This window comes from Mustela erminea, chromosome 8, assembly GCF_009829155.1.
Source record: "Mustela erminea isolate mMusErm1 chromosome 8, mMusErm1.Pri, whole genome shotgun sequence".
Lineage (NCBI taxonomy): Eukaryota > Metazoa > Chordata > Mammalia > Carnivora > Mustelidae > Mustela > Mustela erminea.
In genome coordinates, this window is record NC_045621.1 from 71,147,261 (window position 1) to 71,164,198 (window position 16,938).

Sequence of the window (16,938 nt, forward strand, 5' to 3'; positions counted from 1 at the left end):
ATGATTTTTTTTTTTTTTTTTTAAATCACAGCAGCCCCCAGTTTAGCGGACTGATTTACTCCCGGTATTGGTAAATATGATCACGTGGGCCGCGCGACCAATGGTGGAAGCTGCAGCCTGCGAACTAGTCGGCCGCTCCGGCGCCGGCGGGGAGCGGCGCCGCGGCGGGCAGTGTAACCTTGGGTGGGAGCGCACGGCGCCTCAAAATGTCCTCCAGTGGCACCCTCAGCAACTACTACGTGGACTCGCTCATAGGCCATGAGGGCGACGAGGTGTTCGCCGCGCGCTTTGGACCGCCGGGGCCCGGCGCGCAGGGCAGGCCCACAGGTGTGGCCGACAGCCCGGCTGCTGCTGCCGCCGAGTTTGCCTCGTGTAGTTTTGCCCCCAAATCGGCCGTGTTCTCCGCCTCGTGGTCCGCGGTGCCCGCCCAGCCCCCGGCGGCGGCGGCGATGAGCGGCCTCTACCACCCGTACGTGCCCCCGCCGCCCCTGGCCGCCGCCGCCTCCGAGCCCGGCCGCTACATGCGCTCCTGGATGGAGCCGCTGCCCGGTTTTCCGGGCGGCGCGGGCGGCGGCGGGAGCGGCGGCGGCGGGGGTGGAGGTGGTCCGGGCCCTGGTCCCAGCCCCGGCCCCAGCGGCCCACCCAACGGGCGGCACTACGGGATTAAGCCTGAAACCGGAGCGGCCCAGACCCCTGTCGCCGCCACCTCCACCTCCTCCTCCACTTCCACGTCTTCCTCTTCCAAAAGGACTGAGTGCTCCGCGGCCCGGGAGTCCCAGGGGAGCGGCGGCCCCGAGTTCTCCTGCAACTCGTTCCTACGGGACAAGGCGGCAGCGGCGGCTGGGGGAACCGCGCCCGGGGCAGGGATCGGGTCCGGGTCCGGAGCAGGAGGCTCGTCGGAGCCCTCGGCTTGCAGCGACCACCCGAGCCCAGGCTGCCCACTGAAGGAGGAGGAGAAGCAGCATCCGCAGCCGCCGCAGCAGCAACTTGACCCAAGTAAGTGCAAAAGAAATTGCCCCCTGATTTATTGCTGAAACCTGTAAGGCTCGAATGTGCAAAACTGATAGTTTTACTAACCTATAAAAACGTCTAGACGCCTACTCTAGCCTAGGCGAGCAACACGCATCCATAAAAAGCTTCCCATAACCACCTACCCTAGGCGCGCGGTTTGTACGGTAAACAGAGCGCGGGCATTAAGGCTTTTTATGATAATTCCCCCCAAGTTGTGAAAAGCGGCCATCCTCGGTGAAATTAATTTAACGACCTCTCTCCCCCACCCTGTCGTTTCTCCTTGCCTCCCCTCCGCCCCTCGATCCCTTTCTCCAAACTCCCCTCTTCATAGATAACCCTGCAGCAAACTGGATCCACGCTCGCTCCACCCGGAAAAAGCGCTGTCCCTACACCAAATACCAGACGCTTGAGCTGGAGAAGGAGTTCCTCTTTAACATGTACCTCACCCGGGACCGGCGCTACGAGGTGGCAAGGATTCTGAACCTCACAGAGAGACAGGTCAAAATCTGGTTCCAGAATCGTAGAATGAAAATGAAAAAGATGAGCAAGGAGAAATGCCCCAAAGGAGACTGACCCGACGCGGCGCTGGCGGGACCACTGTGCGCTGCAAAGGCAGTGGGGGTTTTGTTTGTGGGTGCTGATTTCCAGAAACTCTCCAGCGATTCGGACATTTCCTCCCCCTCTCCCTTTTAGGTAGAAGTGACTGTGTGGTTGGTCTCTGTGAGGTATTTGGGGGACTCTGTATTTGCTCGCTTTTGTGTTGGAGAAACGAAGTGGCTTTGGGTTTTGCCTCCCCCCCCCCCTTTCCTGAACCGTTGGTTCCATAGGAAATGCTATATTTTGTGAGTGCACGCTGGATTAAGGAGCCCTCCCCTGTGTAAATGTCCTCTATGTTTCTGAAAAGTGCTGTAGTTTAGCCCCCAGCGCTGCTCAAGCAGGGGCCAAGGGCGCCCCACTTCTGAGAATGAAGGCAGAGCGACGACGGTGGGAGGCCCGCCCAGGTTGCCCACCAGTTACGAAAGTCCCCTTTCCTCAGGGAGCCCGTGGGCCCTTCACTGAGACCTGAAATGAGGCCGAGAGGGGAGCACAGGGCCTCTGGTGGGTGGGGGGTTTATTCTTAGTGCACTGGAGGGGCGATCGCTCCTGGGGAGGGCTCGGCTTGCGTGGGCGGCCGCGGGTGTAGGCCCTCCGGGTTCCTGCCTGAGGACCAGTTGTAAATGTTACCGCTTCCTACCAATAAATGCTGACCTGATCAAACGGAGCCCAGACGCTGGCCCTGAACACTGTGTGTCTGCTTTCTCTGTCTCTTTGCAAAATACCATCCCCACAGGACTTCTCTCCCATCCCTGGGAGGGAGACACTGCTAAAAATCTGGGGCCCTTCCACCTAAGGTCCGATGTGCCTCTGAGTCTATCCTTTGTGTGGGCAGAGGGGGACCCTTGGCTGCTCTGTCCTTCCCCCAGCGTGCTTCCAGCTTCTCAGCCAACTCCGGGCCCTCGGCCCAGTGTCAGCCTCACAGCAGTGCCCAGCGGAGCCCCCTGGGCCCCAGAAGCCAGGCACACTTTCCCTGGGAGTTGGCACATCGCACCCCGTTTCAGCCTACTCAAGGGTACCAAGCCATCCCCTCCCCTCTCTAAACAAGGGAAAGGCCAACTGCATTCTGGAGCAACTCCCCCACCTCCAAAGGCTGGCTGGCTCCTGAAGGACTGAGCCAGTTAGGCTGCGCCCGAGCTTCTGCCCTGCACACACTCAAGAGCCCCAAAGTGACCTTAGCAGATCAAAATGGTCAAGGCTCTCCTCGGCAGCTACCCCCACCCCATCTTAGTGCCCCTTCCCCCCCTCAGTTCCAGTGCGAGTTTAGCCCCCAGCTTGGCCCTCTAAGGTCTGCGTTCAGGGGCTAAAATGAAGGTCATTGTAAGTGAAGGTTCGGGCCCAGCATAGCTTTTGCAGGCCGGAGAATGGGTGGCGCCGGGTGGCCTGGGCTAGGTGGAAGAAGGGGGGTGGCAATGGCAGAGTTTGGGGGGATCCTGATGAAACAGGGGACTTGAAGGAAAAGCAGAGGGGGGCTGGGAGGGAAAGCCAAGGCCCAGATCCGGCAGAAGGTGCAGCGTACCCCCGCCCCTGCGGCCAACCCGATACCTAGAGCTCTTTGAAAACAGGAAGAGCCAAGGTGTCATAAAGCCATCGAGCCGGCGAGACGTCTGGAGGTAATGAGTTTACGACAGGCTCGGCGCTTCGCTTTGAAACCATCTCATTTTGATGTTGTGTTTGTGGGAGGAAGGGAAAAATGCAGACAAAACTGGGTCTTAAAATCTGGACAATAAAATATAAACAAGACTGTGTTGGACCAAGAAGGCATGGGCTTGAGAGTTCCCGGTGAGGTGTGAGCACCTAGGAAATAAAAATGGGGGAGGGTAGGAAAGAGGAGATGATAGATTTCTGATTTTTAAAACGAGCCCAGTATTAGAATCAGCCTATGGTGGGTGGCTCTTTATAATATTTCACTATGGTGGCGGTCTAGCTCGTTTTCTTTCTTTTTTAATTGGCCTGTTATTTGGGGAGAAGTTAGTGATATTGAATCATTTACTGGAACCCAGGGTCTCCCAGCTGAATCGTTGCAGGGAAAGATGTATTTAAATGCCCTTTCATAAAAGTACCTGGCCTCCCATTCCAAACTTTGTAACAAAAGTATTGTTCTAAATTCTAAATTCTCTTTGCTTATAAAAAATGTAATCGTTACAGCTGAATTGGAAGAAAACATTTTTGAAATTGAGAAAAACGATTAACCTCGAAGGAAATACCTCAGCTGATTAAAAAGTCTTTGCTTTAACAAAAATTCAAGTGGAATGCTTAGTCAGTTTATCTCACTCTGTGACTTGTGATATAAATTTAAAATCTCATTTATTGTGTATAGAAATGCCAATAAACACAGCCAAACAGGGCCTTTCCAGACAGCCGCTCAGAGACCCAGAAAAAAGCTTTTAATTTGGTTTCTAGTTCTGCCTTCCCCAGATTGCCCAGTGAAATGGGCCTGAAGGATTAAAAATAAAAAGTTAAAATAGCAAATATTCAGGATTTACTGCTGAGCAACAAGCTTTAAAAGAAAATACCAATAAAATGAACTATCATTTCTTCGTTTTCAAAGTGCCTGGCTCCTCTGACAAAAAAGCCTGCTGTAGTTGATATTTAGAAAGCTGTAATTTTTCTTCAGCCCAGCCCATCCTGTAACTGTGGGCGATTACAGAATGGGGACCTACTGTGTCTGGCAAAAGAAGGTCTGGAAGCTTTTGAAAAAGACACTATTGGAAGCTCTCGGGAGTACAGATATCTTTGGCGTTCAGGAGCCCCTGCTTACTGCACTTGACTTGTTGACAATCAAAGGGATGGAGCATTATTAGTGTCAACGATCCAAGCCCCAGTCAAAATAAAGAACAAGATTAGAACTGGTCTGAGTCGGATAAAGGGAAGTTAAACTCGGTCGACTGGAGGCGGCATTTTGCCACTAGAGAGCGCTGTTGCTCCACTTTGTGATCTCGTAAAGCTGGCGCTGCGGCAAGGAAGGTTTTGATTTAAAATATTTACAATCTTATTTTTAATTCTTAATCAGGATAAATTTAACCAAAAAGAAGCAGTGTACACTATTAAATTCTCCAAGCGTGTTTGTTAGGTATAAAATTTTGGATTAGTCAGGATTTTAGAAAATTTGGACTATGGCACAGCTGAAACTATAAAATGTTATGGTTAAGTTAATGCAGTCTATCAAAACAAGCATGTAAAAAGCATAGATCTTTATTTACAAAGTTAATCGCGCTCTTTTCCCATTCAGATTATAAACAGAATGCTTGGGGTGGGGGGCGAGGGAGAGCTAAGTGTTTTGTCCCAAGAGGAAATGTTGTGTTATAATGCTTTCTTAATTAGGCCAGAATGTGTAGAAATGAATTTCGTAGTATTTGTGTTTCTTTTCTGCGACCTGCCCCCCCCCACCCCCAAGGAAAAACACAGCTCTGGAAGGTGCCTTGTAGTATTGAGATCTGGGCTCGCTCTTCTTTTTCCCATTCTGTTCCAAAACCCATTCATTGATCTAGAGTTTAAATAACGCACACGCGCACACACCAAACACGGAAATTTAAAAAGCCACAATTACAAAGTTGGTTCCAAGGCTTTATTGAGAATAATTCTCTTTTAATTGGGTATTTGCAAGGCTGAAGTACAAATCGTTAACTATCAGAATAGGTTTGTTCGCCTTCGGATTTTAAGGAAGTTTTACCTGGGTATGTCCGGCAGAAAACAACAAACCCCATTCCCCTCACCCCACCCCGCACCCTCCACTCCCCACTCATTTAAAAAATAAAGCATGCCTTTATCATCTGGAAATTCATTAACCATCCGTTTACCTGGACCATTTTCAGCCATTCTGTAGAAACAATTGAAAGAGTATTAAACATTATCTTGTTATGCCTTTCCGTCTCGATCTCATTTTCTCCATTTGCAAAATATGATTCAGTCCACACGGACTGACCTCAGGATCGCAGTCACAGACAGGACCAACCCACAAGGAGTAGGGGGTGGTGGAAATGACTCGCCTGCTGCGCCTTTGGGGGCCGTCTCGGGTTTTTAGATATTTGCATTTGGCGTGAAAGGCCGGCGTAGTGTGGTTTAGCTTTAGCGGGAGCGCCCTCCGTGGGCTCGGGGCATGTTTCCGAGGTCGGTTAAGGCTGGTGTGGGCCTGGTGCCCTCACAGCAATAGATTATCCCTAAGGAAAAGGGGCCCCGGTCATTTGAAGAGCTCACGAGAAAGGCCGAGTCGGCGAGGGAAAACGCACTCAACATAGACTTACTATACTTGTTGGACATTAATACGGGAGTAGACAGGGAGAAAAAAGGAGGTTTGAGGAAGAGAAAACGGCGGTTAACGGCGAGCGAGCACGTAAAACCAGGAATACTTTGCCGGTTCACATTCGACTTGCCCACATGACACGGGACGTTTCTCTTCCTCATCCTTCAAGCTAGGATGACCCTTCTCTTTCCTTTCTTTCGGAAAAATGAGTAACTTTTTAAGCTGAATGCAGCACCCGCTCTCAGCAGTCACTTCACAGGCTTGGCAGATGAACTAGAATCATTAGCAGATTGTGGGTGCCGCCTGCAGCTGCCCGGAACCGGAGCGATCCTAACACCGGCCCCGGGGCTCCAAGTGGGGACTTGCAGGGGTCGGCCCCCCGCGCTTCGCCCGGGGCCACCGCCTGCCCTGGTCCGCTCCGTGCCGGGGCTGAGACCCGGGAGCCGCTCGTCCTGCTCGAGGAAATACCACCCACCCGAGCGTGAGTTCTCCTTCCCGCCTTGGAACATTTCTGTCCGCTTTTCTATTTACTCCCTCAGCAATGCTAATCTGCCCGCCCCCGCCGCCCCCACATTCCTCAGTTCCCCCTGCGCCTGGTGCTGACGTCTATCAAGGGTGAAATGATGGAAACTATATTCATAGGCATGATTTCCATTAAATATCAATTAACCTGGGAGCCTCAGCCAGGCGTGCAGTGCGTCAAGGGTAAATGTACATCTCATTTCCACCAGGCCTGCCCGCCTGGAAAAGAAGGCCTTAGATTCGCTTTGATAATGCCAGGTTTTGGGATCACCTTTGTGGCCTTTAATCAAACCACTCCGGACCCAACCCAAATGTACGCGGTCAGGTCTACACCACTTGCCCTTGTTCCCCGGTCTGCGCCCGCGTGTCCAGAAGCGCAAAAGCCACGGCCAACCTCTGGGGGTTTGTTCTAGGGGCCAGGGGAGGGAGTCATTTGCTGCCCTGGCCTCCTGGGAGTGGCCTTCCTTCCTCCCCCCACCAAGTGTAAGGTTCTCTCGCGCCCCCGCCACGCCAGCCGCGAGCCACATTCCCTGGGCCCCGGGGGGCAAGGCGAGCCCTTGGCAGTGCGGCTTTATGGGCCCCCTTTAAGGCCGGCGGAGGCATCTCCCGGCCAGGGTGAGGAGTCCCGTCGGGAGCAACGGTGTCGCCTCCGCGCGGATCCCTCCGCGCGGTTATCTCGCCCCCATCTTCTCCACTCAGTGGCGTGGTGCGAAAATGCCTCGCCGGGGCGCACCGGGGCGGCAGCCTCGGCGGCGGCGGCGAGAGCGGTGGGAGGGGGCCGCGGGGGGGCCGAGGTGAGAGGTGGTGGCGGGTAGAGGGTGTTTTTTTCTCTTCCCTCCAGAGCGGGCGTTTGTAAACCGAAGCCAAAGAGTGTCCCCGTGGGCCGGGCGCACTTTTTTTCTTGTCCCGGTGCGCTCAGGGCCGCCTGGTGCCTGAGAGGAAACAGTGGAGGCAGCGGGGCAGGTCACCCGGGGCGTCGGCGATTATATTGCGGCCGAGCCGGCGCGCGCCGGGAGAGGCCGGGCGGGCGGTGAGCGCGGGGGCTGGGTGAGGCCCCGCGACCCGCGAGGGAGGCGGCGCGAGGCCGAGGCGGCGGGCTCGAGAGCCGGGCATGAGCGTCCAGTAGCCAAGTGCCCGCGGCGGCCGGGCCTCAGAGGCGACGCGCGCGCGGGCGGGTGGGTAGCAGCAGCAACGTAGCCCGGCGGCCCCGGCGGAACGAGCAGCCGCCCCAGAGGCCCCCGCGGCAGTGCGGCCGCGCTGAGGCGCGCTCCCTGCCTGCTGCACACCGCCCGCCCAGGGCCGCCCTACCTCGGCCCCTGACCACCACCGCCGCCGCCGCCCCGATGAGCTCTTACTTCGTGAACCCGCTGTACTCCAAGTACAAGGCGGCGGCCGCGGCGGCGGCGGCGGCGGCGGCGGCCGCGGCGGGCGAGGCCATCAATCCCACTTACTACGACTGTCACTTCGCGCCCGAGGTCGGCAGCCGCCACGCCGCCGCCGCCGCCGCCCTGCAGCTCTATGGCAACAGTGCCGCCGGCTTCCCGCACGCGCCCCCGCAGGCGCACGCGCACCCGCATCCGTCGCCGCCGCCCGCCGGGCCGGGTTGCGGTGGTGGGGGCGGCCCGGGCCACGGCCAGGACTACTTCCACCCCGGCGGGGGCAGCCCGGCCGCAGCCTACCAGGCCGCCCCCCCCTCCTCCTCCGCATCCTCCGCCTCCGCCGCCGCCTCCCCCCTGCGGCGGGATTGCCTGTCACGGGGAGCCCGCGAAGTTTTACGGATACGATAACTTACAGAGACAGCCGATTTTTACGACCCAGCAAGAGGCCGAGCTGGTACAATATCCTGACTGTAAATCGTCCAGTGGTAATATTGGCGAGGACCCAGACCACTTAAATCAGAGCTCGTCTCCTTCTCAAATGTTTCCCTGGATGAGACCACAAGGTTGGGATGCATTTTTTTTTTTTTTCCAGTGCGGGGAGAGGGGGAGAAATCTGCTTTCATCTCACGTTCTAGCTTTAAAACTACCTTTTCCTTGCCCTCTCCTTTTTCCTTATGTAGCTATCGTAGCTCTTATTCAAAAGTAATACTTCTTTTTTTTTCGTAAAGTAGGAACCGCGTAAAGATGATGGGGACAGTAATTGTGAAGACCTCTCTATTTCTCTTGCCTGCGTATCCTATATATATCAGAGCTAGAGACTTGTTTGTATTTCATCCTTTAGACACGTTCCAGAAAACTCCAGCAACCTGCAGAGGCACCATTACATTTCTAAAACGCTTGTTTTCTTTCTTTCTTTTTTTTAATCAGCAGCTCCTGGTAGACGAAGAGGAAGACAAACCTACAGTCGTTTCCAAACTCTAGAGCTGGAAAAAGAATTCCTTTTTAACCCTTATCTGACCAGGAAGAGAAGAATTGAGGTTTCCCACGCCCTAGCCCTCACGGAGAGACAGGTAAAAATCTGGTTCCAGAACAGGAGGATGAAATGGAAAAAAGAGAACAACAAGGACAAATTCCCAGTTTCCCGACAGGAGGCAAAGGATGGGGAAACCAAAAAGGAAGCCCAAGAGCTGGAGGAAGACAGAGCCGAAGGCCTGACAAATTAACTTCTACCTTTAAAATTTTACCACAGACTGTTAAAACTAATGATCAACACATGCTGTTGGACACCATCTATTTTCTTTGTTGGAAAGGACTTTACCTGTATTTCAAGCTACCTTCATGTCACTGCTCTTGAGGTTTCTGCGCTTTGAGAGGGGTTTGGGTGTTTAAAGTTTCTAGTATCACAGCCCTTGAGCTGTCCTATGTAAGGGTAATTTGATACTGACCTTGTTGCTATATTTTTATAATGGTAGTTTTTAATGTCTGAGCTGGTGATTTGCCTCAACAACATAAACTTCCTAATGATTAGCACTAAATAATTGAATATAAAATGCTTTATTAATCAAACAAGTGCACTTGAACACTTAAAATCATTTCTTTATGGTGAGTAAATTAAAAGAGATCTATTAATTTTTTTAAAAAATTATGCCTGCAGAATATTTACTTTATGTTATTTGATTAAAGCGTATTATTTATGTTTTCTTTTTCTGCTTTTATAATGAATGGTTTGGGTGCCTTTTGTTTACTCCTACAAGGTTTCTTTGAGTATTTTGTAAATGTAATATCTCTGGGAAAATTCTGGGCCAAATATTCATAAAGCACATGTTAGCTGGAGAGTGTAATGTGTCGTCCAGCTCTGCAGCTTCCTTAAGCTTGGGGAAGATGTTGGGCCAATGACAAAAGTTTCAGGAAAATGTCGTAGTTGATGTTTAATAATTTTCTGTAGTCTATACAAATTGTGGCAATTTAATCATCTAAAGTGAATGAATACTTGAAAAGCCAATTATAACATTTTCACTCATTAACTTTTCACTCTGGCAAGTCGCCTTTTGGAATGTCTCTCATTTCTCAACTTGCTTTCGTTTTGAACTGCGCTTGGTATCGCCTGAAATCGCTAGGTCTCTATGCTGTGGCCGCTGCTGTGATCCGTTTTTTGAATAGGTGCCATATTTATTTGTATTTCCTTCGCTCTGTTTGCACGCCCATTTTGAGCCAACTTGTGTGCGCCTCAGATGTCGGTTGGTACGTCCTCTGCTGTTCTCCAGGATGGCCTCACCTATTGAAACAAGCCCTGAGAGCAAATGCAGAAAAATCTGAGTGTAAACAACCGCTCCAGAACATAGCTAGCTCCTTAATAAAGAAATGAATCTTTTTTAGAGGTAGTGTCTTTGAGCGCCGCACATAATCCTTTCCCTGAGTCAGGAACCACTGTCTGGGCTACTGGAAGGCAACGTGTCACTAAAGCTTCTATTTGATTTAAAAAAGAGAGAGAGAGAGAGGAAGAAAAAAGAGAAAGAAAGGAGTGGGTTACAAGCATTCCTTTGTAAAAATAAATAAATAAATGCAGGGGAGGGGTCTCTTTCATTCCAGAGAGGGCTGGCTAGGCTCAAGATCCTAGCTGCATCTTGCTCTAAATAACCTTGCTAAGATACTGTGAAAGCTTTGAACTTCGCCAAGGACTCAAGTTGTGGGCCCAGTGGGGGAAGACCCAGAGTCCGGGTTACACCACAGATTATTCCGCTGAGCCTGTGCTGATGCTGGGGTTTGCGATCTGTTATTAACAAGATATCCATTTTCCATTGGAGGCTGCTCCTGCAGCTGCCATTTTATGAGGGAAGAGGAGGGGGAAGCGGGGTAGTAGAGAAGAGGAAAAATTCAAGTAAACTAATACTTCTCATGACGAAATGAGAAGCATCTCATAAGGTAGACATTGACGGGCTCTTCGCATTTTTTAGATGCATTTATTTTTAAAGAGGTACATTTTAATTTCCAGAGTGGTTTTTATTGCACAGGTTTAAAAAAAAATGGAATCTCTCTTAGGCCTGAATCAGCCCCTCAGGCATTGGTGGGCTATTTGCCTGCCACTTCAAGGACCTAGGAAATGTTGGCACCGGTGGGGCCAGAAGTGAAACAGCTCCTAGCTTTCTATCCAGGGAAGAGGCTGTGGCCGTGGCATTCACTGACCTGAGCCAGGAAAGACAATTTTAAGTCACGGGTGGCCTGCAGCTTAAGAAACATTTGCACAAGAGGAGACAGCTGCAAATGTGCATGCTGGATTTGGAAACGCTCTTCTCCGTGTGCTGCTTGAGACTCTGCTGTTGGTTTCTAGAGCAAAGATGCCAAGCCCCTGAAAACATGGCTAGGAAACAGCCTGTGGGATGGTGGCAGTGGGGGTTGGTAGAGTAGCGGTGGCAATGGTGGTGGCGGCCACAGGCTGGCTAGAGCTTCTTGCTGCTAAACTCCAGCTGCCTTCCATTTAAGTGATTCCTCTATTAGCAAAATTCGCTGTCTCCCACTCAAAAATGCTCCCCAAAATGTGGTTATAGAGTCACTGATTTGGGGCAAGACTCGGGACCTGGTGCATGAATGGATGTGGTAATCAAGAAATGAAGAGGAGGTAGCAATGTTCTTATTTCCTCTATATTCTGTGTTGCTCTGGAAGTGATGTACTTCTTGACCCATCGCCCCCAACCCATAGTAAAATTGTAGCTCTTGTACGGAAAAAAATTCTGTTGTAGTACGTGATGCACTGCAGAGTATTTGTACATATACAAATTGTGGTGTTCTGGGTATATATTTGGTGTATTTGTACTTACACATAGATTACACATTGCAGAAAATGTTGGTCATAAATAAATTTAGGTATATATGTTTCTTTTTGTAGCTGGGAAAATCATAGATCTGTCTTCAAATAAAGAGCTTGGGGAATTACACCTCTCTCTCCCTCTCTGTCTCTGTCTCTCTCTCTCTCTCTCTCTCTCTCTCTCTGTGTCACACACACATCACCTTCTTTTAGTGGCTAGAAACTCCCCATCATGGTGTTTCATGCAGACAGACTCGAGGTGAGGAGCACAGAAGATACCCTTCTAATTGGCTCAAATCTGTAAACATCTGAGGCTTGCAGCAAAACGAGCAAACATTTTTGCTGCAGAAATTTGCATAAACCTTCAGACAATCCTTTGAAAATTGAGCGATGCTTTTTGGCCCTGGATTGCTTAGAGTCTGCTTAGAGAGGTCTGTAAACCGTTTAGAGAAAAATAGGACCCTCCAATGTTAATACTTGAATGAAAGAACCAAGCCTTCCAAGTGATTTAGGTTCTCTGTTTGCAAGAACCAGAAACACACAAAAGGGTGTGGGTCTCAAAGGTTTCTAGAGAAAAATCAGTTTGGAGACTGCCATTTTGTGAGGTTCCACAAAGCCCAGCACATCGCCTGGATTACAACTCTGCACAGGGGAAAAAGTGCAAATATGGCTGCCTTTTCAAAAGTGCAAAGTCTTTTCCCAGACCCCCTTCCCCAGGCTGAAAAGGAGGGTCATAAAGTTTGCTTTTATGTGGCTAGAGGAAAATTGGCAATTGAGATAATTTCTTAGAAAATTTTAAAGTGAGCAATCTCTGTTCAGTTCCATATGTACAGATCAGTGTAAAGTGTTTTAGCTTGGAAGGGCCCCAATATTTGCCCCACATATTCTTACACATTTTCTTTTGTAATTAAAAACATTGTTTTATTATTCTTCAATGCATAAGATGTTGCTATTTCACATCCAAGCTTGTGTCCTCTGCTTCCGTGGTGTTTGCTGATTCTTCTGGAATCGGGGTGGACAGGGGAATAGAATATTTTAATGGACCTTGGATACTGCTGTGGTTCCCTCCAGCAAAGTTAGAGCACACTGTTTCTAGAAAGAATATCACTTTTGGGGTGCCTGGGTGGCTCAGTGGGTTAAAGCCTCTGCTTTCGGCTCAGGTCATGATCCCGGGGTCCTGGGATTGAGCCCCACATCTGGCTCTCTGCTCAGCAGGGAGCCTGCTTCCCTCCCTCCCTCTCTCTTCCTGCCTCTCTGCCTACTTGTGATCTCTGTCTGTCAAATTTAAAAAAATTAAAATTAAAAAAAAAGTATCACTTTTGCTGACAGATGGCAACAGAATTCCTTTAATAAAAAGCATCCAAGATCACCGAAAACTTTTCAAGGGATACAAATGGCCTGCTTTAGAGGGTGCTGTGTGTTTTCTGTTTAAGTCTCTGTTCACTTAGGTACTTACTGGATATGATGATGTTAATAGCAGAAAATCTACCCGTAGACATCCAATGCAAGTATTTATAAATGCATTACTAGAAGTCCAAAGATGGTGTCCTTGAAGGATAGGGGGATGGATTACCTCCTTCAGGCAGGTTCTGAAGCCTGGATGGTCATGCCCATGCATTAATGATGAGGAGACTGCTGGGGCCCTCAAGGACATTTACTTTCAGCTGGTGTTCTCTGGAGTAGCTCCTATCAAAAGTACAAAAGGAATGTGACTCCTGCTTTTGAAGAAAAAGGACTGTTTTTTTTTTTTTTTCCAAGGCTGAAATTGAGGGTCCGCTCTTTACTGGAACAAATGGAGCCCCTCTCCTCTTCAATGTTGCATTGAGCAGTCTTTTCGATGGACAGACATTTGGGGGGCAATGGAAGAAGGGGAAACTATAATTAAATTGAAATAAATTTCTAATTAAATTAGAAATAAAAACTGCACTTAGGGGAGACATAGCAAGGGTATGAAGATAGGGTATCCAGAAAGACTGCCTCCCCTTGAACCCAGCACTCTCCAGGAGGATATTTCTGCCAAGATAAATGCCAAGCATTGGGAGTTCAAATGTTATTTTGGAGAAGTTGACAAGTACCCAAAACCATTTCCAGACTTTGAGCTGGTTGGTGACTCTCCTACCCCCAGAAACCCCAAGAAATGGGAGGGACCCCAATTTGTGTTGGAGAGGTGTTAGGGGGAGGGCGGGCTTTCTTGGCCTCCAGAGCCCAGGTTTTCTGCGCTAGATCACTGGGTCTGGCTTGCCTGGAGATGAGAGGGGCAAAAACCGAAAGTGCCTGGCTGCCGCTCGGGAGCGGGCCTTTCTGTGACGGGAGGGGAGGGAAAGCCAAATGACCCGCGCAAGGAGAGTCGGAGGGGGGTGACTGCCAGGAGCACCTCCCGGAGCGCCTGTGCAGTACACCGCATTCATTTCCCAACACAACGCTCTATTCAGCAGAGGTTTCGAGCCAAACCAAAAAAGAGCAAAAGAAATATTTCCTAGAAAAGGTGAGAGTCAGGAACCATGGAGGCAACAGACGCAGAGAGAGCCAAGAGGAGCAGAGAGGAAGAAAGAGAGGAAGAAAGAGAGGAAGGAAGGAAAAGGAGGAGGAACACACACAGAACAGAAGATAGCGGGGAGAGAAAGAGGAAAAAACATGGCGCTTGCGAGCTGTATGTGCAAAATCCGCAAGGAATTGCAGCAAATTCCTTTTTGTTTGAAGAAAATTTACAACTTGGTAATAGACCTTTTTATGACCTATTTGCGGTCGTCATTGGCTGCGGCTGGTCATGTGCAGGCGCCGCTCGCCTTCACGGCCTTTTTCCTGATTTCCCAGGCGAATTTCCCCCCGCATTCTGCTTTCCTGGAGCCTCACCCCCTCTTTTTCTAACCTTTGTCTCTGCAGAGGTGGGATCCAGTCGCGGGCTGCGGGATTGCGGGGTCCGCGGCGGCCTCCGCTCCCGCCTGGCGCCCAACGTGGCCCCACCGCCGCTTCGCTCCGGCCGCGCCGCTGCCGCCTCCGGAGCCGGCGGGGAGCCCGGCGGGCGGGAGAGCCCGGAAGGAGCCCGGGGCGCTCAGGCCCCCGCCGGCGCCGACACCGCCCGCCGGGAGCAGCCGGCCTGCTCCGGGGGACTGAAGCCGCGCGGTTCCGGGGCGACCCTTTCTCCAACGTGAGCAGATCCCTGCAGCCCCCAGTGCACGTCGCCCGGCAGCGCTTAATGGATTACTGCAGCCGCCCCGGCCGACCGCCGCCTCCCGCTCGGCAGCCTCCGGGTAAGAGTCGCTCCTCCCCGCGCCCAGCACTGCCGCCGAGGAGCTCCAGGCGCCCACCTCCTTGGGCAGCCCGGTGAGCTTGGCCCGACTCCCTATACTTCTCCGGTACCTTGGGGTGGCTTTCTGCGCCCCCCTGCTTCCTAATCGCTCCATCTCTGAGCAGGCGTCCCCTGGGGCCCCCGCTGGGGTCCAGCTGAGCTCGGAAGTCCAAGGGAAGCCTCATTTCCCCCTCGAGATTCGGAGAGATAGGACCCCACTGGATCGAGAGCCCCTCAGTCCCCACCCTGGGAAGAATCTGTAGATGGTTCCTGGGCGTCTTAGCTGTGCCGCGGGTCACTAAAGGCACTCGATAGTATAGAGCAGTGTTTTGCGGCATGTCTGTGTCAGAGGTATCTGGGAGGCTAACAGGTGTTTTTTGAGGGTTGAGGGTTGGGGCTGGGGTGGGGGTGGGGTGGATTCTGCGTACCCAGGATGTGTTCGGTTTGTTAATCTAGGCTTTGGTGAGTGATGCTGGCTAATTTCTAGGGTTTATGGTTTACTGGGCCTTATGTATGAGATGGAATTTTAGATATTTTTAACCGTTTCTCTCGTTCTTAGAGAATTTTTATAACAATTTAAGAAAGGTTCCTCCCACATCTAATGATCTATCAAGTGAATTTGGATTATTTTATGTCACAAAATGAATACATATTTTGGGAGGTATTGGGATCATAAAATCCGGTGCAGGTCTTGGGTAAAAATCAACAGATATTTAAGAAATTCACAGCGTGTCTAAGTTCAAATATCGCGAGTGTTTCTTACTTGGCAGAATAGGAAAAGAATAGATATCCTGCTCTCTAATTGCACTGTCGTGGTGGGGTTTTGTCTGTTTGTTTGTTTGTTCTGTTTTGTTTTGCCTTCCAATAAACGTCATATATAGCAACATTTTATCCTTTTCTTCAAAATACTGAACTGAAACATTATCTATGCATTAAAAGAAAAGCCTTTGCAGAAAAAAAAAAAAAAGGAATGCTCTTTTATCCCACCGATTTTGAACAGCACTTGAGGATGCATCTCTCAAATCCTCTTGACTATTCCCTCATGAGCACCTTGTGAGAGAGTAAAACCTGTGGACAATATGCCGCATTGCGCATGGCGTGGACCTGCGCGCGGCTGAATACCGCCTCCAGAGCACCCAGCGGCAGATCCTAATAATATTCCAACTATTCTTTGTAATCGTTTTGGCCATAAAAGTGTTCCTAAACAATAAATGACATCTGTGTAGAAAGGTTTCTGTGGTCACGAGTGATGGAATCGCGCTGGCTTCAAAATGGAGGGCCACTATTTGTGGGCAGTTGACGTCTGAGGAATTGTCGTGGCTCACTATGGTCTCACAAATAAGAAACAGTGATATTTTTTATTTGGAATGTCTGTATTTTGTAACTATTTCGCCACTACGGTACAATGGCTGTTGAGATCATTGTCTCATATTGGTAAAAAGCATTACCTATTGAAAAGCAGGCCCCAGATCAGAGGCACGTAGGCCTGTCCCCTGGCAGTTCCAAAGCCTAAGGAGCCCCCTAGATGGGCTGGGACAAGTGTGGGGGTGGGGAGGAGTTGTGATCATGATGACCAAGCCCTAGTTTTGGCAGCTTCAGTTGCTTTTTCCCTGGGTTGGGTGGCTGAGTGTGCCCAAGTGACTAAAAACCTAGGCCTACCACAGGTCTTCTTACCCAGCAGAGGGTGAGGTCATGGGCAGATACGGAGGACTGAAGGGTTCTTTGTAAGTCCTGTGGTAGCATTAAGGGTTTATTGGAACTTAACGGTCGATTGCATTTAAGGGAGTAAATAATCTGCAAATCACATTTGAACTCAGTCCAGAAGGAGACTAGTTAACGCTTTTGCTACTGCCGGAAATGCCCCCATTGTCCCTGTTAACCCAATTTTTAAAAAAATTAAACTCAATTTTTAAAAAAAATCAAGTAAGAAACACTTTGACTCTGAAAGCTCCTAAGCCAGGAAGTGTAATTCCCAGCGTCCTCAGCCCGAACCTCTTTCCGTTTACAGTTCAGGGAGTCGCTGACATGTCGGAGCCTCGGTGTTTTACCGGTCAGGCTGAGAGCTGGGCTTGCACTTTTCATGAGGACCAGGGAAAAG

The 16,938-nt window shown here is 50.5% G+C and overlaps 2 protein-coding genes and 1 long non-coding RNA gene across 3 annotated transcripts; 2 read left to right on the forward strand and 1 right to left on the reverse strand.

The window, feature by feature from the left end:
• Nucleotides 1-2,286, forward strand: HOXD9 (homeobox D9). Its single transcript, XM_032356016.1, has 2 exons — nucleotides 1-996; nucleotides 1,343-2,286. The coding sequence occupies exons 1-2, from the start codon at nucleotides 207-209 to the stop codon at nucleotides 1,582-1,584; spliced, it is 1,032 nt and encodes a 343-aa protein (XP_032211907.1). The 5' UTR covers nucleotides 1-206; the 3' UTR covers nucleotides 1,585-2,286.
• A 4,732-nt stretch (nucleotides 2,287-7,018) lies between these two features.
• On the forward strand, nucleotides 7,019-11,686 carry HOXD8 (homeobox D8). The gene is given in 3 exon segments (XM_032356017.1): nucleotides 7,019-8,058; nucleotides 8,060-8,312; nucleotides 8,680-11,686. Coding segments are annotated over 3 exon segments (891 nt in total). The 5' UTR covers nucleotides 7,019-7,713; the 3' UTR covers nucleotides 8,973-11,686.
• A 780-nt stretch (nucleotides 11,687-12,466) lies between these two features.
• On the reverse strand, nucleotides 12,467-14,616 carry LOC116597816. The gene is made up of 3 exons (XR_004288791.1): nucleotides 14,421-14,616; nucleotides 13,125-13,237; nucleotides 12,467-12,553 (listed from the first exon to the last, which is right to left on the reverse strand). It is a non-coding gene; the product is annotated as an uncharacterized LOC116597816 (long non-coding RNA).
• Nucleotides 14,617-16,938: the final 2,322 nt, after the last annotated feature.

Excerpts from the sequence above, each read along its gene's own strand:
- HOXD9 (XM_032356016.1), top strand. The coding sequence starts at position 207 with ATGTCCTCCAGTGGCACCCTCAGCAACTACTACGTGGACTCGCTCATA. Across the intron at positions 997-1,342 it reads GCAGCAGCAACTTGACCCAA|ATAACCCTGCAGCAAACTGG; the intron begins GTAAGTGCAAAA and ends CCCTCTTCATAG.